This window comes from Setaria italica, chromosome VI (assembly GCF_000263155.2).
Source record: "Setaria italica strain Yugu1 chromosome VI, Setaria_italica_v2.0, whole genome shotgun sequence".
NCBI classification, from domain to species: domain Eukaryota; kingdom Viridiplantae; phylum Streptophyta; class Magnoliopsida; order Poales; family Poaceae; genus Setaria; species Setaria italica.
The window spans coordinates 2,173,135-2,198,154 of NC_028455.1; the positions used below are offsets into that span (position 1 = coordinate 2,173,135).

Here is a 25,020-nt window from a genome sequence, read left to right on the forward strand (position 1 = left end):
ATTTGATGCTTATTTTACAACCAAACTAAATGGTTAAGTTGCTTAACTCAGTGGACATGTTCTATCCTCGGGAACCGCTCACTTTGGTGTGGGTTTGCTAAATGGTCCTGTTCAAGTGGATTAAATCGGATGAAATCAGACGGCATTTTCGTGTTTACTCGGTTTAGGCATGAGTGTCACGTATTATGCGGCTCAATCATGTTTAACCAAGTAGATCCGAAGTGGATCCTCCATAGCTGGTACCAGAACCGGTTTAGCAATACAGAGAACACAACCAGCCCCAACACTTCTGGAGTTTGGGGGGGGGGGGGATGTTAATGTTGCCTCAAGATAGCATACTGGTTAAGCTTGTACAACAAACGCAAAACACGGTGTTGGAAGTTTACCTCGATGCTCAGAGGGGAAGTGGTCGGGGCGTAGTGATCCACAACACGCCCCTCCTTGTCAACCAAGAACTTGGAGAAGTTCCACTTGATGCTATCACCGAAGAGGCCACCCTTGCTAGACTTCAGGAACTTGTAGATGGGTGCAGCATTGTTACCGTTGACATCAACCTGACAAGTAATAAGAGCTTAGGCTCAGTACTACTCCACAAGGAATTATATTCTACATGGGTAGAGGTCATCACTAATACCCGCACATCATTCTGCCAAGTCAGAAAACTGTATGTTTGTATTAAGACAGCCAAATCCTATTATCCTACTCCCTCCATCCCAAATTATAAGTCATTCCAAGAATTTTGGAGAGTCAAAGTATATAAAGTTTGACCAAATTTATATAATAATATAATAACATTTATGATATCAACTAAGTATCATTAGATTTTTCATCAATTATATTTTCATCGTATACCTATTTGATATCATAAATCTTTATAATTTTCTCTATAATTTTGGTCAAACTTGAGATGCTTTAACTCTTCAAGATTCTTGGAATGATTTATAATTTGGAATGGAGGGAGTACTATGCATCAACTAGCATAGAACTTTTACCTTGTCAAAGATGGGGTACTCGGCCTTGAAGCGTGTGCAGGCAAACTGGACAATCTCCTCATTGGTGCCAGGCTCCTGCCCGCCAAACTGGTTGCATGGAAAAGCCAGGATCTCAAAGCCTACAAACCACAAATTGGCAATTGTACTCACTGATCAGCACCACCAACAGCTGAAATTGTTTAAATCGATGAACAATCGACATTGGACAAAATAAATCATTGTCCATATTGCCATGAAAATAGACAAGTAATGGAAGACAGAGAATATACAAAGGCAATGGATTAAGTACACACCTTGGTCCTTGTACTTCTCATAGAGCTGGGCCAGCTCAGTGTAGTTGGAGTTAGTTAAGCCACTGAAATAATCAGTCACAGTACAATAATTAGCAGTGTGCAGAATAATGACCCTGTTTAGTTGCCCAATTTTGCACCTCCCAACTTTGCATTTACTGTTCACACTAACTTTGCAACTGTGCCAAATTCTGCGTGTCCCAAATTTGACCTCTACAAACTTTGCAATTCACTGTTTAGCATCATTAAAACCACGAATTCTGCATGGTTGCATGGCCCATGCATGTTGTCATGCAAAAAACGCATGAACAACTCTAATGTCTACACAATTTATTGCATTTTCAAAAACAAAACATCAAGAAAAATATTCTCAAGTGCGCCACAAATTATTACAGATTCAAATCCGCCGAAAATTGTTACAAATCCTCACAAAGTACATAAACAATTACATGTCCTCAATCACAAATTATTCAAGATCTAGCAAACAAATGTTCAGCAAGCATATCTCGGAATGCATTCATGCTTGCCATGTCCGCACTCTCTGGCGCAGGCACTGTTTCCGACTGATCCTGAGTGCCTTCAACAGGCATATAGTTTATGTTGCTGTCCGTTATACCAAAGTGACTATCAAAGTCACCATTAATCCTAATGAAGTTGTGTAACGACATGCATGCACATATAATACGTGTCTGTGTTTCTGGTGGATAGGCCGGGATGTCCAACAATATGCGCCACTTCATTTTCAACACTCCAAACGCCCTTTCGATCACATTTCTAAGAGATGAATGTGCAAAGTTGAATATCTCCTTCATACCTTGTGGTTCGGGCGCGTTTTGAAAGTCTTGGATGTGATACTTGGCCTACCGGTAAGGAGCCAGGAAGCCGGTTCGGTTCGCATACCTCGAGTCCACCAAGTAAACAGTAGATACCTGTAAGTTTACGATAGTTCAATTAGAAAACAGTAATGAGTGGGAAACAGGTCTGTGTACCTCTAGGTGGCTTTGGGAAGTGGTCTCTGTAAGTTGTCATTGCATCGTCAAACACCCTCATGTCATGCACCGAACCCGGCCACCCAGCAAGGACAAAAGTAAAGACTATATCCAAGTCACAAGCGGCCATGACATTCTAGGTTGTCTTGCCCTTCCTACACGTGCTGCATAAACTTTTCACTTGGCACAACCACAGGAATGTGAGTGTCATCTATTGCTCCTATGCAACCCTTCAATTCAGGGTAGAACCGATTGTTTTGCATCCTGGGATGCATTGTTCTAAAGTCTGGGTCTCAAGGTTTAATGATGTCGGCAGATAGGTCTACCATACAATTGAGGACTTTGTAAAATAGGCTATGTACAGTGGCTAGTGATCTCTCAAATCTGTCCTCTGCTTCCCTAACTGATTGTGGTGCCCCACATATCCAAAGGAACATTCCAAGAGCCTCAATCGTGCTAGATTTGTTTGATGCTGTGAGTCCATACTCAGATGTCAACAAATCATGCAGCCTATGAAACATGTGTGGGGTCATCCTAAACATGGTGTAGCAGGATGATTCATTGGCAAGCTTGTTAAGTACCCATTGCTCCCCAGTCAATGCTGGATTCCTGTACGGTCCTCTATTGCAATACTTGTCCAGATGAATAGCATAGCCATACATACCATAGATAAATGGTGCTTCATCATCGTCTTCTACCACCAATTTCCAGAATAGTTCCCACCACTCGTCCAGCATGTCCTCCTCGTCCTCCTCATCCTCCTCTTCCACTGGAGCTTCAACTTGTGCACCAAAATGAGCTTGAACATCCTGCCCATTGCAAAAAAACACAGAAACAGTTAGTACAATTCATTTGGTAGCCACAGTACTAAAGCCTGCTACCTCCATTGAAACATCCATTGTTCTCACACAGAGGCAATCAGTTTAACAAATAATAAGCAATGTAACTAAATTCAACAACCATGCTTGTAATTAGAACAAACAGAGGCAATCAGTTTAACAAATAATAAGCAACGTAACTAAATTCAACAACCATGCTTGTAATTAAACGCTTCCTGACATAGTTCATCATATGTTCGTCATCACAACATAAATAATAACCAACACAACTTAATTCAACTACACGCCATGACAAGCACACACAAAAGACATAGGCCATCATGCCAACTAAAGTCACATCTAGGTGCAATGCATGGATGGTAGGGTTTGATTTTAGACCGTAGCAGCATATTGCTTGATCATGGAGAGCCTTGCTTCAACAGGTGTGCACAGGAAGATATTGCGTAGATCATCATGCATGCAGATCTTGATCACACCATCCCAGAGTTGTTCTTCCATCAGGTCCACTCCAAGCTCTGTCGCTGAATCTATAACTAGTTTCTGTTCTTGTTTCCTAGCATCCTGTTCTTGTTTCTTCTTCTCCTTTTCTTCTTCAACCTCCTTCTTCTTATCCAAATACGCCCTTATCACTGATGTCCTATGATCATAATTGGATACGAAATCCAAATACGCCCTTTCGATCACTGATGTCCTATGATCATAACTGGATTCCAACCACAATGAAATGAGTAAGCACAGACAAACATTATTTTACAGAATATATTAAGTAGGCACAAATGATTCCAAGCACATCAACGACCTTATTACTGATGAAATTTTGCAATGGCCCAAACAATTACAATAGTACCATTCCAAGTTCTAGTTACTATGTGCTAGCTAACTTGAGCATACCAGAGCAAGGCGTGTTAGGAGGACAAGGTTATGCAGATGATTCATACCACTGGGATGCGACATTGACAATGAGGAGAACCTTCCCCTTGTAGGTGCCCAGGTCAACATCCTTCCCGCTTGAATCCTGCACACAACGCACAGGAAAAACGCACTCGTTAGACTCTCGCTGCAAAATCGGACGCTGCTGCATCTAAAGTTCAGAAAATTCAGCGAAGCAGCTAGCAACTGGGTAACAAATTCAGTCGTTTTGCAAGCCAATCAAACGGCACGAATCAGGTGTCACTGGAATCCAGAGTAAGCACAATGCAGCTGGTTCGGGCTAGGGCCTCTCCGGGCAAGCTAAGCAGACGATCCATGTGAAAAATTGCAGGGTCCCATTCCCATCTCCTCCGGAATCTACGCTGGGGAGAGGACGGCGAGATGAACGGGGCTGACCTTGACGGTGAATTCGTGGATGGAGGTGGCGGACGACGCGGCGGCCATGCTGGGGCGAACGGCGAGCGGCGGCGGCGGCGAAGAATTGAGCGGAGTCGGGGAGCGGATGCGAGGCGGTTGCGTGCAGACGAAGCCGAGAGCGGAGAGAGCAGCAGAAGCGGCGGAGCTGTGGGTTGTGGGCCGGGACGAGACGTCACCGGCTGGGCGGATTTATACCGGCCAGGCCCAAGGGGGGTTGGGCGGATCCGGCCGGTAGCATCAAAAGGCCAAAATCTGCGACACGGCACTGCGACGCTAAAATCTGGCCCGGCCCATGACTTCCAATTGGGTCGTCTCCCACTTGTGCTGCGCCCCCGGAATCACCCAGAGCGACCCCCTCCCCCCCAGCCGCCAAACCCCCATTCCCCTCCCAAGCCACCGCCGCGTCGTCGCCGCCGTCCTACCCCCTGCAGCGCCGTCCGCGGATGGCGATTCCGCCGCATCCTTGACGTGATTCGCAGCTTTTCCTACCAGTGCGGGATTGAGGGAATCTGTCGTTGAAATGTCAGAAATGGATGCCGCGGCGGCGGCGGCATGCGTCCCGCCCCTCCCGGAGGATGTCATTTCCGAGATCCTCGCGCGGGTGCCGGACGTGTTGTCGCTCTTCCGCTGCGCCGCCGTGTGCAAGCCGTGGCGCCGCCTCGTGGCGGATCCGGCCTTCCTCCTCCGCCGCCGCCACTGGCCGGCGGGCGGCGGGGCCTCGCTCCTTGGGTTCTTCGTCCAGCGCCACCAGCTCAGCGTCAACGCGCGGAGGAAGGTCTCCAAGCTCTTCCCTTCACGGGCGCCGGTCCTTGTCCCGGCGCCGGGGTCTGCGCTCGGGCCCGGGCGCCGGTTCCTCACCTCCTTCGTCCGCGACGACGCCGGCGTCCTCGACCAGGCCAAGCCGCTGGCGGCGCGCGACGGTCTCCTCCTCCTGCGCCTATCTCTCCAATCCAAAGACAAGATCTCCGTTCTTCGCCTGTGCGTGTGCGACCTGCTCGCCGGGAAGCGCGACCTCCTCCCTCCGCTGGATGTCGCTTGCTTCGGCGACGAGGGCGTCAGGGGGTACGCCGTCCTCTCGGCTGCCGACCACGGCGCTGGCCCGCACCGTCCGTCGAGTGGCTACTCCACCTTCTTCCAGGTGCTGCTCACCGGCGTCTATCACGAGGATGGACGAGGACGAGTGCTTATCCCCAAGTTCTCATCGGCAGCTTCTGCATCGAGGAGTTGGAGCTGCATACAGGGAAGTTTGGCAGGGCCCTTTGGTAACCGCGTCGCTGTAGTTACCGGTGGAACTGCACGGTGGCTCTTCCACAGCAACAGCGGCAATCCAAATGGGCCAAGCTTGAACACCCTTGATGTCGGCATCAGCACCGGGTCGGTCTCTGCAACAGAGCTCCCCCTTGACATGCTTCCACGCATCATGCGAATGGACCGGACCAATGTTTGGCTGTGCCTGAGCATGGATGAAAGGCTTTCACTTATTTATCTTCACAACAACTACCTATGGATCTTGACCCAGAAAGATGGAGGTCTGGGAGGCACTGGGACGGCCTGGCTGTGCACTCAATCAGTGCCGGTTGGTGTGGAACTTGGATTATTCGGAATAGAGTCACTGTCCATGATTTCTATTGGTGAGAAGAGCAGTAGTGTACTCGTGCTATACTATTCGGATCCTGATAATGCGTATGTGCTCGACCTCCAGTCAGGTTCAACAACCAAACTAGCAGGCTGGAAACGGTCATTCAACTATATGACGGCAGTAGCTTATGAGATCAACTGGCTGGAGTTCTTTATGTCTCGGCTTGGTGTCCGTCAGTAGCTGTTTGATCAACTGGCTTGGTGTCAGTCAGTAGCTGTGTTGCATGACTGGACTACAGTACTCAGCAATTTGCTTAACTATGTGGAACATAATGGTTTTCTCATGTCATCTCTTGTTTAGACTTTAGTGACTAGGTCTCGAAATCAATGGGTCCAATATGTGTGGATATGGCATATCGTCCCTAGAAATGTAGGAAGAGAGAATTCATTCTCTCGAAGTACTTAACTGCATCGTTAAATTAAACTACGACCTTTAGCCATGCCTTGTGCTTATCATTTTGAAATCTTTACTGCTTCGGAGATATGGCTGTGTAAAGATAGCTCCTTGCTCGTGGTGATATTGCTGTGGGATATTTATCAATTCAGGTACTGTCCTCCCCTAAACTAGCTTGTTACTAGTATCTCAGTGGCAACTAACAAGTAGAAAAAAGATGTATATTTCGACTTCTTGCATTTTTATAGTAACATCTAACATTAATTTGGTAGTGTTGGAGATGCTTTATCATTTGAAATGATGACCTCTTGTCTTGCTTGGTACTACTTTAGTATTTAGGTCAACTCCTGTAAATCTTTCATTTGATGTTGCATGGTTTGCTACTTTAGAGTTCACATGTACCAGTAAAATAAGATACGAGATGCCCTTATAATCTGTTTCTATTTCTTATATTGTTTTCACCTTTACACGCTCATTGTGAGTTTTACTTAGTTAAAGCAGAAACTTGATTTGCAGATCTTTTTTTGTTTGCACATACATCTCTAGATAATGTATGAAATAGCTATCTTATCAAACACACAAATTGCCCTTGTTTGTTGCTTCATTTGTAAAAAAAATTATTTGGTGTTCGAAACTTTGAAAGATACTGTAGTAGCTACAATTGGGAAATTCATTTCGCTGAACTAGATATTCTGAACCTTACTCTTGCCATGGCTACAGTTGGGAAATTCATTTCGCTGTACTAGATATTTCTTAGAGTATTGTGTGTTTGGAAGTGGGCGATTGCTTTTGAAATCTTTTATGTGAATCCAAAGGAGTTCAAATTCCGTTGGATCCTAATACCGGGACTTGGTTCTTGTTTGCTGTTTGGTGTGAATGCATAATGTAACTAGCTCTTCGGTCCGTCTGACCAGTGTTTTCCAGTCGTGAAGGGTCATACCAGTGTGCTCCAAAAAAAAACAAAGAAGTATTCTTTTACATGCCTGGTGATCTACTGTGTTCATTTTTCTGAATACGCATAAAAAAAGGATACGGAGTACAGTGCTACCTTTAGCGCTCCTCTTTTTTTCCCTCTCTCTCAAATGACACCGATGACCTGATTATGGGCCGAAATAGAACTCAAGGGACCACGAACATAATACATATTTAGGCCCAATAACTCCTGGGCGCGGTCTGCTTAACTGCCTTGGTTTGGATATCGGCTTTGGTTTTAGTAGGGATTAGTACCATACTGCTGCCTCTTGGCACATGACACAGCGACTAATAGCGTTATAAGGGAGGGCATGGTTCTCAGTTGAGTTCACGGAGCTGCGTGGTGAGCACAAAGCGAACTATTCTTTCGCCTTTTACTAAAGAATACCGTGTGCTCGCCACATCAAGCAGCATACCAGTATTTTTGGAGGGATCTCTCCTAGTGAGGGTGTCCCAACAAATCACAATTCAAAATTTGTCATGCGTTTTTTTTATTTTTTTTATAAGGATCTTCGTTGTGAAGACCTCAACATTGCAGGTGTTGTCGCACAAGAGATCGATTATCTCAACATTCACAGCAAACTGAACCCAGTTGCAAACAATAGCTCAAGACAGGACAAACCAATCAAATAAGAGCTGATTGTATCGTCGTGCTCAATATAGGTCACTAGCTATGGCTAGTTCATAGTTTAATTTAACACTGCAGTTCAGTATTCCAAGGGAACCAAACCTCTTCTCTACATTTCTTGGGTTAAATGGCGTGGTAGAAAAAACTATGATCCTTGTACATATCATCTGATTTAGTTTAATTTGTACTGAATTGCTAGTGGCATTTAAACAGCCAAGTTGAGCTATTGAACATGATGAGTCTTGAAACATCAGACATATGACACAGACCTTGGATGCAAAACAGCCAAGTTGAGCTATTGAAATGTAATGCATTCACAGGGATAATTTGACTATACTAAATGACAGGCCTTGGATGCAAGCATCAAAAGGTTCATCAGGCACTACTGAAAATAACACAAAGAGTCACCTTCTGAGGAAGTTTACTAGTGGCATTTTCTAAAACCGCTCTGAGGAATCATATTCCACAATGGTCTGGAAATCCATGCCTCAAATGTCTCACAACCAGATTTTCATAAACAAAAGTTTTCAGGGAAGCAAACATTGGTTTGGGAATAGCACATGTAACAGAATTAGGTTGGTTAAAAGCACAATGGCTCATTGCATTACCATTCATGTCAAAACAAGAACTGAGAAATAATCAGTACAAGATAGACTAAGGATCCATGCCAACAGAATTGGCCCTAAAATAAATGTAGTAATATGGTGCTGCAACAATATAATGCACAAAAGGCCATAAGAAGCAGATGATGACAAATAGTAAGATTCCGGTACCTGCAGTTTAAGAGTTACCTGTAGTTTAAGAGTAAGTAATACTCATCCAGTGTAGCTAGTACAACAAATTCTCACAGCTAGCTTGTACCCATAACATAGCATTTATTTAACCACAAACGATCAACAGTTTATAGGAACATTGATTGAATTTGCTAATATGCATTGACTCTAAGTAGCATCAGGTAGCTGTTGCACATTATTAAGACTTAAGCAGTACAAAGCTAAAACGAGAAAATAGCCGGTTGCAGCAAGTGCTAACCATGTCAAAAGGTAAACCTTGTTCGGCATTCATGATTCATACTAGTACATTGCAGCATTGCATAAAATGCAAGCAGAGCATGCATATACACAACTGGGAACGCAATACCTGAAACGATAAACATGCCATGGCCATATCATCACTACAGTACCAAATAAGGAACAAACTTCTCACACCAGCTCCAGAGCATATAGACTGCAAGCACAAGTATACGCTGCATGGAGTGCGCTGCTTCTTCGAACCATTACTGTTTTCTGAATGATAAACATCAGCTAAGGCTGACGTCCATGGTTTAATTTAACAATGCAGTTAAGCACCCCAAGATAACGAATTCTCTTTTCTAAAGCTGGACATGATGACGAGACATAAATAACTCTGGCCAGTTGACCTCATAGGGCACAGCTGTCTTATAGTTGAAGGACCCATTCCAGCCTGCTGCCTTTGTCGTTGACTTGAATTGGAGGTACTGCAGTACCAGCCTGATCTACATACTGCCGCGCCGGGTCCAAATTATCAGATGATTCTTATTTTCATAAAGAAGCGGAAGCTTTTCACCCGACACTGGTTTGTATGCATCTAAATATAGAGAAGTCAAAATGACCTACAATTTGGAATGGAGAGAGTATCGATCAATGTGAGGGTTGAAGCGATCATGCATGTACCCCCTCCGTTCCAAATTGTAGATTGTTTTGGCTTTTTTAGGTTCATAGATATTATTATACATCTAGACATACACTATGTCGATGCATCTAAACATCTATGGACTTAGAAAAGTCAAAATGACCTACAATTTGGGATGGAGGGAGTATCAATTAATGTGAGGGTTGAAGCTATCATGCATGTACTCCCTCCGTTCCAAATTGTAGGTCGTTTTGGCTTTTCTAGGTTCATAGATATTATTATGCATCTACTAAAAAAGCTAAAACGATCTACAATTTGGAACAGAACGGAGGGAGTATGTCTCACTCTAGCTACTCAGTGGACTGCAATGCGGGGAAAATGAAAGAATATTTTTATGTTATTGTGAATGGACTTCCCCGCCCATATAGGTGAAGTATTGGGTTTAGTACATGATTCCAGAATGACTTTTATTTGGTGGTCTTTTTGAAGACGTCATTTTGATCTTTATAGCGCTCGACACCAATGGAACATGGACGCATACGAGTCTGCAGTGATGATACACCAGTAGGAAATTTCCTAAAAGGACTGAAATGAATCGCCATTAGGAACAGATCTAAGACTAGGCCAGGCATTGTCTCTGATACCGATGTTGATAGTCTAGTTATTGTCATCTTGCCTTTGTTTACCTTTCAGCACAACATCTTCATTTTTTAATTTTTTGGCCAATCACAATCCAGTTTGACGAATTCAGGAGACAAAATCGGGCCATTAATCCTGTATATGCACGGACCATCAAGAGTTGGAGGCATGGTCCCGAGAGAGAGAGAGAGAGAGAGCTTGACTGTCCAGTAGTGTTGAAAATAATTTTCCATCAAACAGTTTTGTAACTGGCTTGTAGAGTAGTTGGTGAGTCACAACTCACCATCGCATCAACTTGGCTACTTGCCATTGCCATGATTCAAGAAGCCAGTCATTTCGGGACCTTGTGTCTAGTTTAATGCGACATAGCCATGATTCAAGAGTGTGATATATGGTGGACATGGTTCATGCTTGAAATCATGGAGATGCAGGGTGAGCACATATCAAGCTATTTTTCTCCTTTTTCTCTCCCAAATTATAGGTTATTTTTTGCTTTTTTAAGTACATAGATTTGCTATGCGACTAGAAATATGCTATGTCTAAATACATAGTAAAAACTATGTATCTAGAAAAGTCAAAATGACCTATAATATAAAACGGATAGAGTATCAGAATATTGTTTAGGTGTAAGAGGAGATAGCTCAACTCAATGTATTAATAAGATCTTGTTGCTAGATATGTGCATAAAGTTCCATCAATCAAACATCATGCATCTAACCATCATATAAAAAGAGCATCTCAGGGTACAATGCTTTAACAAACAAACAAAACACAAGCACATACCTCGCAAAAGGATACTAAAGAAAAAAAAAGGGGCAAATCTAGCACAAGACGTCGTCCAACTATGCATGAAGATTTATCGGATTTATCGTTTATTTATATATATATACACACACACACACACACACACACACACACAGCAGTAGCCTCCAATCACCTTCCCTCGTCAATAACTCCAGTCATCGCCGGCGACGGGGTGAGGGGTGCAATCGTCTCCCTCTGCGCGCTGAACTCCCCAGTTGTGTCACCGGAGTAGTTACTGGTAGCGTAGCTGGTGTTCCCGCCCCTGCGCTGCCACTCAGTGATGTAGCTTGGCTTCGTCACCACCTCAGTCACCTCAATGTCTCCGGTGAGCATTTTCACGACCCTCGACATTGGTGGTCGCTGGTGAGGTGATCCCTGCGTGCAGAGGAGCGCGACATGGATAACTCTCGAGGCCTCTTCACTGTCGAAATCTTCGATCCTTGGATCCAATATGCCGAGTGCTTGATCCCTTTCATACATCTCCCAGGCCTGTACATCACAGGAAGTTAGGAACAGAGTGCTTCAGTGGTGAGTAGCTTGACAGCTCTGAACTGATGTGTTTTCATGGGCTTCAGGATGTTTGATCAGCTTACCCACTCAAAGAGGTAGATCTTGTCTTCCTCCTGAGAATTGTCCGTGTTTGATCGGCCAGCAATAGTCTCCAGTGCAACCACCCCAAATGCAAAAACATCGGCCTTTTCAGTCAGATGGCCTCTCATCGCGTACTCAGGCGCCAGATAGCCACTTGTAATGGTTAGGAAAATGCAATCAGATCAGGGTTCAGAGCTACATTCATAAGATGGGAGTGGTGAATTGCACTTACAATGTGCCTGCAATTTTAGTGCTGACATGAGTCTTCTTCTCATCGAACAGCTTGGCAAGCCCAAAATCGGAGATCTTGGGGGTGAGGTCGATGTCAAGTAAGACATTGCTGGCCTTGATGTCCCTATGCACGATGCGCACGCTGGACTCCTCATGAAGATAGGTCAGGCCTCTTGCAATTCCTAAAATGATCTCGAAGCGTGTTGGCCAGTCGAGGTTCAAGCCACTGTCCCCTGTACATTCAGAAACAAAACCTTGAGAAATGTGCTTAACAGACAGGTGGCGATGAGCAGAAGTGAGCGCACCGAAGAGTGCTCGATCGAGACTTCCATTCTCGTGGAACTCATAGACCAGCAGTGGGGTGTTACTGTCAATGCAGCAACCATATAGCTTCACAAGATTGCGGTGTTGCACAGCAGAAATTGTGGCCACTTCTGTCACGAACTGGTTTTTCCCCTGATGAGACGTTTGAGAAAGTTGTTTCACAGCTATTACCCTCCCATCAGGTAGCTTACCCTGCAAAAAGAACTTAAAGTTACATAAATGTTTGACCGTATAGGTTTCAAGAAAGTTGCATATGCTACCAACTTCTATAAATTTTTTTACTTTACTGTTTCATAAGATTAAATTGTGGGGAGAGTACAGAACCTTATAAACTGGACCATATCCGCCTTCCCCAAGAATATTTTGAGAACTGAAATTGTCTGTAGCTAACTTCAGTTCAGCGTTACTGAAGATGTTTGGTCTTCCGACCATGTTGTAAAGCTCTGTTTATTTTGTTTTCCATTTCACATGAGAAAGAATCGGAATCAGTGGAATGTTAGATTTGCTGTCTAAGTTACTGCACAAATATATTTGATACCTTCTTGCTGCTGTGCCACTCTTCTTCTCTTCTTTACCAACATAAAGACTCCAAGTAGGGCTGCTAATCCTAAAACTGAAGCGCCAATCACTATTCCAGCAATTGCACCTGCTTTACTTTTCTTTTTAGGAACACCATTTCTCACAGTAGGAGTAAAATCTGAAAAAAGGGGTTTCACACTATTAATATCCAATAAAGTCCTTATTTCAAGCTAATCTATTCATAGATTGGGGAAGACATTACTTGGTGTCACACTTAATGCTGAGATCATCGGTCCATAGTACCCTTGTGTTGGAATGCAACAAGTGCCTTTGCCAGCCCAGAAGAGATGGATCTCGAGGAAGTTTTTAGACACAGTAGCATTGTATTTCTTATACACTGCAACATAAGATTTTCCACCAGCCGTCTTCCTTATGTCAAAGTTCTTTTCTTTTAGATGACCCTGTATAAAGGTCAAATAAGGGTTCAGAACCTTTTTTTCTAGGAAACAACAAAACTCCTATTATGTGATGCACCCGATATGTACCTGGACATATATATCGAAAACTCTCCTTCCAGTGCTGTCCCAGGTCGGTGACTCTGGATAAGCAAACTCTGCAAACTGAAGCTCAACAGTGTAATTTCCATTCTCAAGTCCAATGCCATAGTATCTCAGCGATGATGGTGACATCCTTGCTGTCTGGAACAGTTCCGAATCCCGTGCATTCTGAAACTGCCGGGAGCTATGTATTATGTAACTTCCATTTGGGGCTTCATTAAATCTTCCTACATTGCTAACACCCCATCTTGTTTGACCACTAACATAATATGATGCAGCTCCAGTATTTGTAGGATCAATTTCATAAAAAGTATTATTTGAGCCTGTCATAGATCTGTTACTGCCACAGTCTACCGCAAAGGAAGAATCTGCAGTTAAAAAGAAGATGTATAAAATACTAACCATATTGAAATAGCTGTGATCATGTCAAATGCTGAAGATAGTTAAGAGTGAGAAGCATACATTCTGGAGAACCACGGAAACAAGGAATATCTTGCTGGAGACAGTTTAGGCCTGAAGGTAGAATGCTGTACATATAATTGGATTGAAATTAGAAGTTAAGAGCTCTTGGTTAAAATAAAACTCTTGGGAGGTTAATTCAATTTAAAAAGTACCTGCTGTTGCTGCTGCCAAGGACAAAGTTGTTTGCCACCAAATTCCTTTTAAAAACAACTTATTAAAAAGCAGAGAGGTGCAACTTTGAGTATATTTATATTTTTTTATTTGATACAGAAAATTTTGAAGTTTCAACTTACAATTGCAAATTATTCTGGGTAGCCCAAGAAGGAAAGCTACCAGAGAGCTGGTTGTATGAGAAATCTCTGCAAAATAAATAAAATTACTACAGATGAATGAATACACCATTTTAGTAATGAAAAAACGAAACAACTTATTAGGCTACATTGTGAAATTGCCTGACGTACAAATTGTTCAGTAAAGGGCTTTTAACATCAGGCAGGCTTCCAGAAAGGCTGTTATTCCCAAGAAACCTGAATTGTTAAAGTTTATGACAGACAAGACATACAAGTGTCAGCTCAAGAGGTCAGTTGCATTATCAAGATGATCTCCAAAAGGAATTCCTTACAAGAATTCAAGCTTGGCCAAATTCAGTATGGATGGTGGAATTTGGCCTGTGATATTGTTAAAGCTCAAGTCCCTGCACCATGAGACAGATATACTTGGAAATTGCTAAAAAAAGAAATATTACTTGAAAAGATGCCCCTAATGGGAATTTGCGAAAGAAAAGAAATAGAAACAGATATTGGTACTATGGCAAATAATCCAATACTTACAGTAAGGTCAATCCCGCTAGATTAGAAAAGTTTACTGTTGCAAGATTATCAGATATCCTGCAGTTCCTCAGTATTCTGTACAAAGACATCCAATGTCAGTACCTTAATTACTACACTGCCAAAGATATGAAACTATACATCTATAGTGAAAAGCATGTAGCATACAGGACATGCAAAGATGTCAAGTTACTAATAAACGACATTGAAGAGCTCCCATTTACAATATCACCAATCCGTCTGCACATGAAGAAATTTAACAAATTAGTTTCCATGATAAGCTTAACCATGTCAAGTATCAAAGGAACAGGGGCAATGATGAATTTAGTACTTACAAGCTTGTCAATTTTGTTAGATTGGACAAACTTTCTGGAATTGGGCCTTCAAACGAATTTCCTTGGAATCTCCTACAAGTTCATAAATTTTTCTTCCTAATAAGCCGGGTGCCGAAAACTTCATTTGTCATTTGAACATAATAAAAGGTATGCAACAAATGTCATTTTGTATCAACCAGTTTGACCTGATCACATGAAACTGTTTCTTTTTCTTGAATCACAGGGGAGCTATCTATCATTATATTAAGAATTATTACAAACAAAATACCACAAAACTCGTGCATGAACTCACACATAGAACATAAGTGAAAATGTGTTACATTTCTATTAGGAGTGAAGAAAGAAAGAGTTACTGTGCTTATGCATAAGGAAAGAACATGTGCAGAAAAGTTCCTTGAACAGTTTCCAAGAATTCATGGTTCATAAAAAAGTATTAAATGGTCATGCAAAGTAATTATTAGTACACTTACAAATCTTCTAACTTAGTCAAGCTCCCAATAAAATCAGGTATTTTTCCTGTGAAATCGTTATCCGATGCCCACCTGCAAGCACAAGAAAATATATTACAATAACATTATGATATTACATTTGATATATAACAAGTGTTGCTGCGGTATTGAGCATACAGGATCTTCAAGTTCTTAAGCTTTGAGAATGTTGAAGGGAATGGACCACTGAAGCCAGAGCTATCAAAATATCTGCAAAGATCATTGACTAAATTTTAGTCTTCCAGAAGTGAAGTTTGGAAGTTCAAGAGCTGTGTCTTACATTTGCTCCAGTTTGGCCAAGTTGCCCAATTCAGAAGGAAGTTCACCAGTAAAATTGTTCAAGCTAATACCCCTGAAAGAAAAAGTAAATAGTTCAGACTGTGACACATGTATGTAATGTTATTTGCAGAAAAGAAGCATATTTTTTTGTTTGATGAGCCATCTGATCTAGATGATTCACTACTTGCTTTTGAAACACCATATAGAAGGGGAAAATAACACTGACGGGCTTAATATTTATTATTGAAAGATGTGCTTGTTTTCGCCTATTACTAAATTGTAGTCCAACGTTGAGTAGCCATGCAAGATTAGCAAGTTTAATGTAGAACTTAATAGCCAAAGTAAGAAATAAAAGAAAACACTTACAATGAGATAAGGTTAGTAAGATTCCCAAGCTCCTTTGGTAGTGTTCCAGATAGTGGATTGATAGCCAAGGATCTTGTAATATTTTGAAAAAAGAGATGGTCAAGACAAAGCACTTGCTAGTAAATGAGGCACACTTACAATTTGAAATTTAACTCTTACAGGTACTGCATAGGAAATTTTCCAATGAATGATGGCACGGGACCTGTCAAATAATTCTGCATCAGGTTCCTGAAACATGAGCAAAGCATCCAAACCCATCAGCCAAATAAAGAATACCTGATGACTACTATTTACTGATTCTTGCCACGTAAATACGGGCATACAGAACATGGAGCAGAATTTGAACTTCAAAAATAGTGGTCTACGGATTAACAGTTGTTGACACTTGACAGAATTTATTCAGAAAAAAAATAATCAAGTTCAAAACAGAACAGGTACAAGTTAGAAGCCATACAGGTTGCTGAGATAGGTGAGGTTCTGCAGCTCGGCTGGTATCTGACCGACAACATTCAGGGCGTACACTCTCCTGCAGAAGCAAACATGTCAAAACAACACCTCAAACGGGCAAATCTTGACAGCTTCCAGAATCAAACGAACAGGACCTAATCTCGAGCAACGAGACGCAAGCCCCTCTCAGTCGTTTCGTCGAGCAGGTGGTGGGCAGCAGCGGCAGGCGGTGCTCTGGGTGGGACCGTGGGAGAGGGAACTTACAGTTTGATGATGTGGCAGACGGTGGCGTTGTTGTATGAGCAGACGCACTTGATGGCCGGGTTGATGTCGGGGTCGTTGTCGACCTCGGTGTCATCGACGGCGACGCCGCTGCAGAGCTCGCCGCTGATGTTCCACCTCGGCGACGCGCGCAGGCCCCATCGCCGCAGGATCGTGTTCAGCGCTGCCGCTGCACAATTTCACGCACACGGAAACATATATCGGCATGCTTATCCACGCATGAATCAACCGAAAATTCTCAAAGAAAAACACACTTTCTTTTTTGCAACGCTCAAGCCCAATGAAGAAGTTACTGCAGGCGTGTTTGGCTCAGGGCTAAACTTTAGCCATGTGACATCGGATGTTTAGATACTAATTAGGAGTATTAAATATAATCTAATTATAAAACTAATTATATGATTGATTAATTAGGTTTAATAGATTCATCTCGCGAATTAACCTAGGGGTTCTGCAATTAATTTTATAATTAGCTCATGTTTAGTCTTGATTACTATTCGAATATTCGATGTGACAGGGCTAAAGTTTAGCCCCTGGTATCTAAACAACCCTCCATTGAACTCCTACCCTCAAAATGATTGGATGGTGAATCTACAAATTCTTATGAAAGAATTTCACAAGAATTTTTTATGATCTCTGTCATCAAAATATGCTATGTACGGATGCCAATATGCATGGTACCTTATACGGACAGTTGGACGTACCTTCAACCGGATCAGTTCGTGCTGTCTGCTGAGCTCGAGCAGCTGCCACGCATGACCACGCGAGCAGCAGCCAGAGGAGTCGCCCATGGCTGCCGCCGCCGCTTGTGCTGCACCTGCTGGTCATCTCGCTTCGTTCTCTCTATGAAAAATGCAAATGACCCGGGGAGGTGTGTTTAAACTTTAAAGATGAAAAAAGTATCATCACCAATCACCATCATGCAGGCGTGGACACGGAAGAAACATGCTGATCACCAACTGTGCGACTGCAGTGCCTTCGTGATCGCATCTTTTTGTCTGAACAATGTCGTTGTCTCCCTCTGCTAATAATAGTACTACACTATACAGCGACTGCAGTGCCTTCGTGATCGCATCTTTTTGTCTGAACAAAGTCGTTGTCTCCCTCTGCTAATAATAGTACTACACTATACAGCGACTGCAGTGCCTTTGTGATTTGTAGTGTGGAAGCAACGCTGCTGCTTTTGAACATTGACCAACTATTATTAGTCTATTAGTCAAGGGTCACTACAGGAGAAAAGGACCCCGCTGCATTAGTGCCGGTTGCATTTTGACTCGGTACTAATATGAGTATTAGTACCGGACCTAACGGCTAGTCCCCGACTAAACCCCCGTGAAGCCCTTTAATACTAGGTGGAGGCTTCACCTGGTACTAAAGGTTGCACATTACTACCGGTTGAAGCCTCCACCCGGTACTAATGTGCTTGAGAACCTTTAGTACTGGGTGGAGGCTTCACCCAGTACTAATGTGGACCTTTAGTACCGGATGAAACCTCTACCCGGTACTAAGGCTACCTCCCCTCACGCATCCCTTCTCCCTCTGCCATTAATACTACACCATACAGCGACTGCAGTGGCTTTGTGACTTCCTCTGCTAATAATACTACACATTTGTAGTGTGGAAGCACAACGATGCTGCTTTTGAACATTGACCAACTATTTTAGGGGTGTTTGGATACTAGGTGCTAAACTTTAGCAGTATCGAATGTTCGGATGCTAATTAGAAGGACTAAACATGAGCTAATTATAAAACTAATTGCAGAACCCCTGTGCTAATTTGCGAGACGAATCTATTAAGCCTAATTAATCCATCATTAGCAAATGGTTACTGTAGCACCACATTGTCAAATCATGGACTAATTAGGCTTAATAGATTCGTCTCGCGAATTAGACTCCATCTGTGCAATTAGTTTTATAATTAACCTATATTTAATACTCCTAATTAGCATCCAAACATCCAATGTGCCAGGTGAACTTTAGCAGGAGTATTCAAACGGGGCCTTGGTCTGTTAGTAAGTCAAGGGTGCTGAACTTAAGCTGCAGCTTCCCTCGTTGCGATTTATTTGGGCGCCTAAAACTGAACTTTGATGCACATATATAGTATATGTTACTCCAAAATGACTTTTCTTATTATATGTATCTTCGCGTTACTTTGATCACTAGTATTTATTTTCAATAAATTTATATTAGCACAATTATTAAAAAAAGTGGCACTATATAGTACCAATATTACAATAAGTTAAGCCATTATTGACTCGAAAAAGGGACATGATTGCTACTACAGAGATTGAAGGGGACGCTGATAATAAGTTAAGCCATTATTGACTCGATATTCGTCGAATCAACATGATTGCTACTATAGGTCCCAATTTTGACGTAAACTGAATTATTCATTTTGGACAAAATCCGCATGCTGGTACGGATAATTATTCATTTTGGATAAAATCCTATGAGCTTCCCTCACCCCCTTTAGTACCGGTGGGAAGGAAGCTCCAACCGGTATTAGTGTGAAGCCTTCATCCGGTACTATATGCTTGAGGGCCTTTAGTACCGGGTGGAGGCTCCAACCGGTACTAATGAGTGACCTTTAGTAGTTGGAGGTCCCCAACCGGTACTAACTTCCCTCCTATAAATCAGGCATCTTCTTCCTCCTGCTCGAGCCATTTCCTCCAGCTCGGACTTCATCCATTCATGGCGAAATAGGGGAGGTGCTGCCGGATTTTTGATCATTTTGTGGGATTTCACTCATTCAAGTGTTCTAAAGGTTAGAAACTTCATCCTCCCTTAGTATATGGTTAGTATACTAAGTTCTATACTTTAGAGCTAGAGTAATTTATGTTTTTAGAATAAGGTACAATGGAGAAAAATTTCATTTATATGCATGTGTTATTTAGAGCTCATATTTGTGATTTTTAGAATAAGCTACAATTTTTTGATGCTATGTTTCATATTAATCAAAGAAATTGATATGAGGTTAGAAGAATAATTTCATAGTTTAGTTCTTTACAAATATGAGCTAAATAAATTATAGGAAAAAATATAATTTATTCATATTTTGATCATTTGCAAATATGAGCGAGATAAATTGTGGTACGTAGAGATAATAAGATGAAATAGAAGTACATAATTAGTAATTTGAGTTAGGGAAACAACACCCTGGGGCTGCTAAATGGAAATTTGAGTTAGGAGTCTTCCAACGAAGATGTACAAATTGCACCAATGGTACATGGAGGCTTCAAACAACGGTTTACTCACGCTTGAAGTTCGGATTGGAGATCAATATTTATCTGTGGGGAAGACATTATAAATGTGCCACTGGAAGAACTCTATTTCCTTTACAATCAAGACGTACTTGACAAGTCACTTATCAGTAATCAAGACATACTTGACAAGTCACTTATCAGTAATCAAGACATACTTGACAAGTCACTTATCAGTTCCTGGGTTCTGTAAGTCTTTAATTTGCTCTAACTTCAAAATCCCCGCTCTAGTCATTATGCGATGTCTTAACTCCTATTCAATTTTTTATCATGCAGGATGGAGATTCAAATTTGCCGGAGGAAAGGATACTATGACATCGGCTTCATAGATCCAGATATTATAAACGAGTCAACTACCAAATCGGATCTTGAAGAACATATATAAGTTTCTAGACAACCAATATTACAATAAGTACATACTTTTACCGTACAACTTCAAATGAACGTATTTCCCATCTCTTTTCTTTTTCGAACTAGTAGTTAAACATAAGACTAACTAGCTTTGGCTATGCATATACGTACAACTTCCACTGGATACTCCTTGTTATCGCGGTTGATCAAAGCGCGATCTATATCATGGACTCTTTGAGGAAATCAAGAGATCAATACAAAAGCCTCATAGACATTCTTAACAAAGCATGGGTTCGCTTCCGTCGACATCACGTAGGTGAATTCAAGGAGGAACTTGATTTTAAGCCTGAATTTTCGGTATGTGTTGAATTTCCACATCTCATGATACTTTCTTGAACACAACAAATATTTCATAACTTGTTTTTCCATATATATATATATAGTGTTTGAGATAGAATTTGGAGAATAATTTATACAGATACTACGTATGTGAGTTCATCCATGGCTTTGTAGGTCCCAAGCATATAACTGACCACGAATTCAGAGTACGTATACAAATTTCTTAACAATAAACTAGTTCTAATTGTGCAGACCCATTGATCTACTATATAATAACCTTTACCCATGACACAGATGAGAAACATGAAGGAAGCACTCCTTGAGACGGAAAAAATCAGGACAATTCAAAAACAACTCAGTAAATTTCTTCTGGATGAGGTAGTAAATCCAGCGGGAAAGTTCTATAATTATGGATCAAATCTGCATCACCGTCAGGACTCAGGTTTAGAATAGTTGATCCAAATGTTGAACTTCAAGTGTTGATGCAATGTAATATTATTCATAAACGTGAATGCAGAAGATGTCTATATATATATATATATATATAATATTATATCAAATGTAATATTAAAGATAAATACAACTTTATATTAGCGTATTAGAACTAGTATACGTAAAGGAAACAAATATGAAATACTAATATAGAATAAAAAATAGAAAAGAAACAAAAAAGAAAAAAGACTTACCAACCGGTACTAAATTGACCTCGGCCACGCACGCGACGTGGCAGCCAATTTAGTATCGATTGGTATAAACAATCAGTACTAAAGGCCTCACTTAGTACCGGTTATTTAACCCGATTCTAAAAGCCCCCATTAGTACCGAAGTAGTAATACCGGTTGTACAACCGGTACTATAGGAGGTTAGAACCTGATACTAAAGGCGTTTTCACCGGCAGTGCAACGTGGTCATATCAATGTAAGCAACGCATAAAAGTCACACTTAGGAGCAGTTCAATTAGAATAGCACGCACTTGTAAAACAAATACTTCAGCCTCGTACTGTTGCTCTACCATCCTCAACTGCCATTGACACTGGTTACAAGTATACGGAGTGTAAATAATCTTGGTTTTGCTCAAGGAGACGTACGCAGCGCGTGGATGGTAGCGAGGAGTAGCATCGATGAAGATTTTTGTGTGATTTTGAGTTGTTGACCAGGACTTGTGTGCACCGAAGTAAAGGAGTCCACCAAATAAAATTTAAAGGAAAAAGTTTTGCCAATGGATGCGTATGGGAAATGTTGCGCTGACCATACGGGCAGGATTGCAGCAATGGTACGGTACTACGGTGTAAAATGTGAAAAAACAGGGTCAAAAGGGCCCGGGGAAGCGAGAAACGGATCACCTTTTGTCGATCTTTCATGCATGTTTGGGCGATCCCAGGTCCCAGTTTTGACGAATTTTCAACGTAAACTGAATTGTTCATTTTGGACAAAATCCTTCAACATCAGCTGACTCGTAACGTGGTGTGCATGTAGATTAGCGTGACATGTTGTCCGGCGCGGAAATTAGCAGAACCTTGTGGGGACACCATTTCAACGCTCCGGTCGTGAGCAGAGCAAGAGTAGTTGGCACGTCACGGTTACGCACGCGCCGGCGGCAACGGAACAGTCGGAGGGATGGCCCATGGAACGTTGCAGCAGCAGTAGTGCGGATGGTGGGGGCGCTGGGCTTGAACGAGGCCCGAAGGTGGCCCAGAGTCCAGAGAGCACGAGGCAGCAGTGCATATGCAGCAAGATCGAGTGATGATGCTGCGTTGGGCCGAGAAGAGGGGCCCATGTGGAAAGAAATCGGGGGAACCAAAAAAAGATGGAAAACAAAAATAAAAAAGCGACCACGATGGGACTCGAACCCACAATCTCCCGCTCCGGAGGCGAGCGCCTTATCCATTAGGCCACGCGGTCAACTTGATGGTCTCTTTGCTTTGTAAATCATGATGTCGGAACGTACGTGAGGATGCCACTAACGTCTGGTTGGAACCCCGGCTCGTCGCCGGGAGCACTTCGACGTCAATGTGGGACCTGCTGTGACTTATCTTCATCGCCGCCGCGTCACCAACCCAGAAGCTCTGGCCACCATCACACCTTGCTGCTCATTATATTTATAATTTTATGTCTATCGAGACTTGTGATCAGGGGTGGGCCCAGGATCGACGACATGGGTATTCAAAATTTTGAAAGTCAAATTTTTTTTTACATCCTAAATGATAGATTCACAAAACTGACTACACAAGCATCATATATTTGTAAAATTGATCCAAACATGAATTTAACATATAGATGTACTAAATGATCAATACAGTAAAATCACACATGTTCATATACTATTCAAGTAATCCTCACTGCCTCGCTTTGCATAGTCACAAATTCATAGACATTTGCAAATTGCAATTACTGGTACGTTGAAATAGGATGTCAATTTAGCAAAATTAACTTGCCAATTCACAATTGAGTTGCTTGCGTGCTGTAGTTAGCAGTCCTGTAGAATTGCTGTTTGGAAGGGAGAATGGGAGATCAGGAGAAGAATTAGGCCAGATTAGATCATTTCAGCACTGGGTCATGAGTGGGAGATCGGGAGGAGAGGTGGGCTCTATGTTTTGGGTTGAATTGCTTCAATAGCATGTTATTTTATCTCATTATTTGCTTTTTGAATACTTAGACATAATATAGACTGTATAGATAAAAAATTCTGCCAAAAATAATGGACATTCAACTGAATACCCTTGAATTAAAGTGGGCCCACCCTTGCTTGTGATTTCTCCCAAGTATCGATGTCGCTGTATTGTTTAGTTATATGGAGGGCTCCTAGCAAGGTATCCGGTAAACAATCTCGTGACAACACCCTAACGTCTGCCATTGCCACCATCGTTGCTCAAACTCTCTCTGTTTCAAAATGTAGGTTATTTTAACTTTTCTAGATACAAAATTATGTATTTGGAAAAACTAAAATGACCTATATTTTGCAACGGAGGGACTACCTGTCACGGGCATACATCTTGTTTGGAGCTTTGTGCTTGACCTCCTGGTCTCCTAGAGGATTTTGCTTGGATTCGTGTTCTCTTGGTCTCTCCTATGGATCGAGTGCTCGTGTACCTGCATGAAACGAATTAATCCACGATGCTCAATTGACTTTCATTTGCATGAGCTACTTGAAGGCCCGCGCTGAGAACCAATCTACAACAAAAGGAAGATTAAATTTTCAAGGGGGCGATAGAATGATTGCGAAGTATTACTTTGAAGTACCAAGATAGTAATCAGAGGGGGTGAATGGAAATCGATTAAAATTTCTTCAAAAAAGTCGGCCTATGTCCCAAAGCAATCCTCAACTCTCTCTTCTAACAATCGTCAAGATCACGTAGTTATAATGGATCTACTGACCCTAGGAATAATACTAGGAATGCTTAGAAGCAACGTGGAAGCAAACACAAAAGATTCAATGTGAAACCAAAACTCAAACACCCTCCAGGTATTGGAACTTTAAACCTCTTATCAGAACTTCCGAAGGTGGGAACGTCCGACCCAGTATCAGAACTTTTGATACTCACCTGTTGGAGGTTTTGGGAAATTGCCAACAAAGAGCTCTTCGACTTACAAAAATAAAGCATCGGAACTTCTGGTCCTAAGTCAAAACTTCCCTCCCATCAAAACTTCCTACAGAGTGTCATAACTTTCGAACAGCCCAGAAAAACAACCTGAAACTTTGAGTCAACGTTAAGGCCTCAAAAACTAATCAAATGATCTCCAAATTACACAAAATTTTAGCCATATATTCTCAATAACCTAGTGAGTCAATGTCAAGTCTTGATCTTCTCAAAAAGATCGAGACTTCACCATGGATTTCATGGATTTCAGCAAAGAAAGAAGAACACAAGGTTGAGAAGAAAAACTCTAGATTCGAAGAGCTCGTGCAGGGGTTTTCAAGGGGATCACCCTAGATGTTGTTGCACATGTCCAAGATCTGATTTCCTCCCAAAAAATCGTACCAAAACATCTTGTATTGCAAGAACGAAAATCAGGTATAGATAGCTCCAAAAATAGCAAAAATCCCAAATAGCAAGAGATCAGAAGGAGATGATGTTGGAGCACTAGATTCAAACAAAATTTCAATAACTCCATGAGGAATTCACCTATACATGATATGTCAAGAGTTCAAGAGTCACCCACATTTCTCTCCTCTCCGCTCT

At 42.0% G+C, this 25,020-nt stretch overlaps 3 protein-coding genes and 1 non-coding gene across 4 annotated transcripts in view; 1 reads left to right on the forward strand and 3 right to left on the reverse strand.

The window, feature by feature from the left end:
- The window catches only part of LOC101759642, a 5,958-nt gene extending 1,336 nt beyond the window's left edge, over window positions 1-4,622 (reverse strand). Inside the window, exons 1-8 of the mRNA XM_004972556.4 lie at window positions 4,437-4,622; window positions 4,049-4,125; window positions 3,489-3,813; window positions 2,936-3,080; window positions 2,097-2,211; window positions 1,286-1,347; window positions 993-1,111; window positions 387-554 (exon numbers count right to left, since the gene is read on the reverse strand). Of these exons, the coding sequence (XP_004972613.1) occupies window positions 387-554; window positions 993-1,111; window positions 1,286-1,347; window positions 2,097-2,211; window positions 2,936-3,080; window positions 3,489-3,813; window positions 4,049-4,125; window positions 4,437-4,484 (1,059 nt within the window). The 5' untranslated portion in view covers window positions 4,485-4,622. The remainder of the gene's footprint in view (window positions 1-386; window positions 555-992; window positions 1,112-1,285; window positions 1,348-2,096; window positions 2,212-2,935; window positions 3,081-3,488; window positions 3,814-4,048; window positions 4,126-4,436) is intronic.
- A 208-nt stretch (window positions 4,623-4,830) lies between these two features.
- Window positions 4,831-6,535, forward strand: LOC101760046. The gene has a single exon (XM_004972557.2). The coding sequence runs from the start codon at window positions 4,978-4,980 to the stop codon at window positions 6,274-6,276; it is 1,299 nt and encodes a 432-aa protein (XP_004972614.1). The 5' UTR covers window positions 4,831-4,977; the 3' UTR covers window positions 6,277-6,535.
- A 4,498-nt stretch (window positions 6,536-11,033) lies between these two features.
- Window positions 11,034-17,751, reverse strand: LOC101760449 (probable LRR receptor-like serine/threonine-protein kinase At1g56130). Its single transcript, XM_004972559.3, has 24 exons — window positions 17,595-17,751; window positions 16,876-17,062; window positions 16,619-16,690; window positions 16,324-16,392; window positions 16,165-16,236; window positions 15,800-15,871; window positions 15,658-15,729; window positions 15,502-15,573; window positions 15,032-15,103; window positions 14,865-14,936; window positions 14,700-14,774; window positions 14,492-14,563; window positions 14,331-14,396; window positions 14,163-14,228; window positions 14,022-14,066; window positions 13,870-13,934; window positions 13,396-13,775; window positions 13,113-13,311; window positions 12,870-13,028; window positions 12,656-12,774; window positions 12,313-12,523; window positions 12,009-12,240; window positions 11,779-11,929; window positions 11,034-11,674 (listed from the first exon to the last, which is right to left on the reverse strand). Exons 1-24 carry the CDS (start codon window positions 17,716-17,718, stop codon window positions 11,315-11,317), a joined length of 3,084 nt encoding a protein of 1,027 aa, XP_004972616.1. The 5' UTR covers window positions 17,719-17,751; the 3' UTR covers window positions 11,034-11,314.
- A 4,917-nt stretch (window positions 17,752-22,668) lies between these two features.
- TRNAR-CCG lies at window positions 22,669-22,741 on the reverse strand. Its single transcript has one exon. It is a non-coding gene; the product is annotated as a tRNA-Arg (tRNA).
- Between the last annotated feature and the right edge of the window lie 2,279 nt (window positions 22,742-25,020).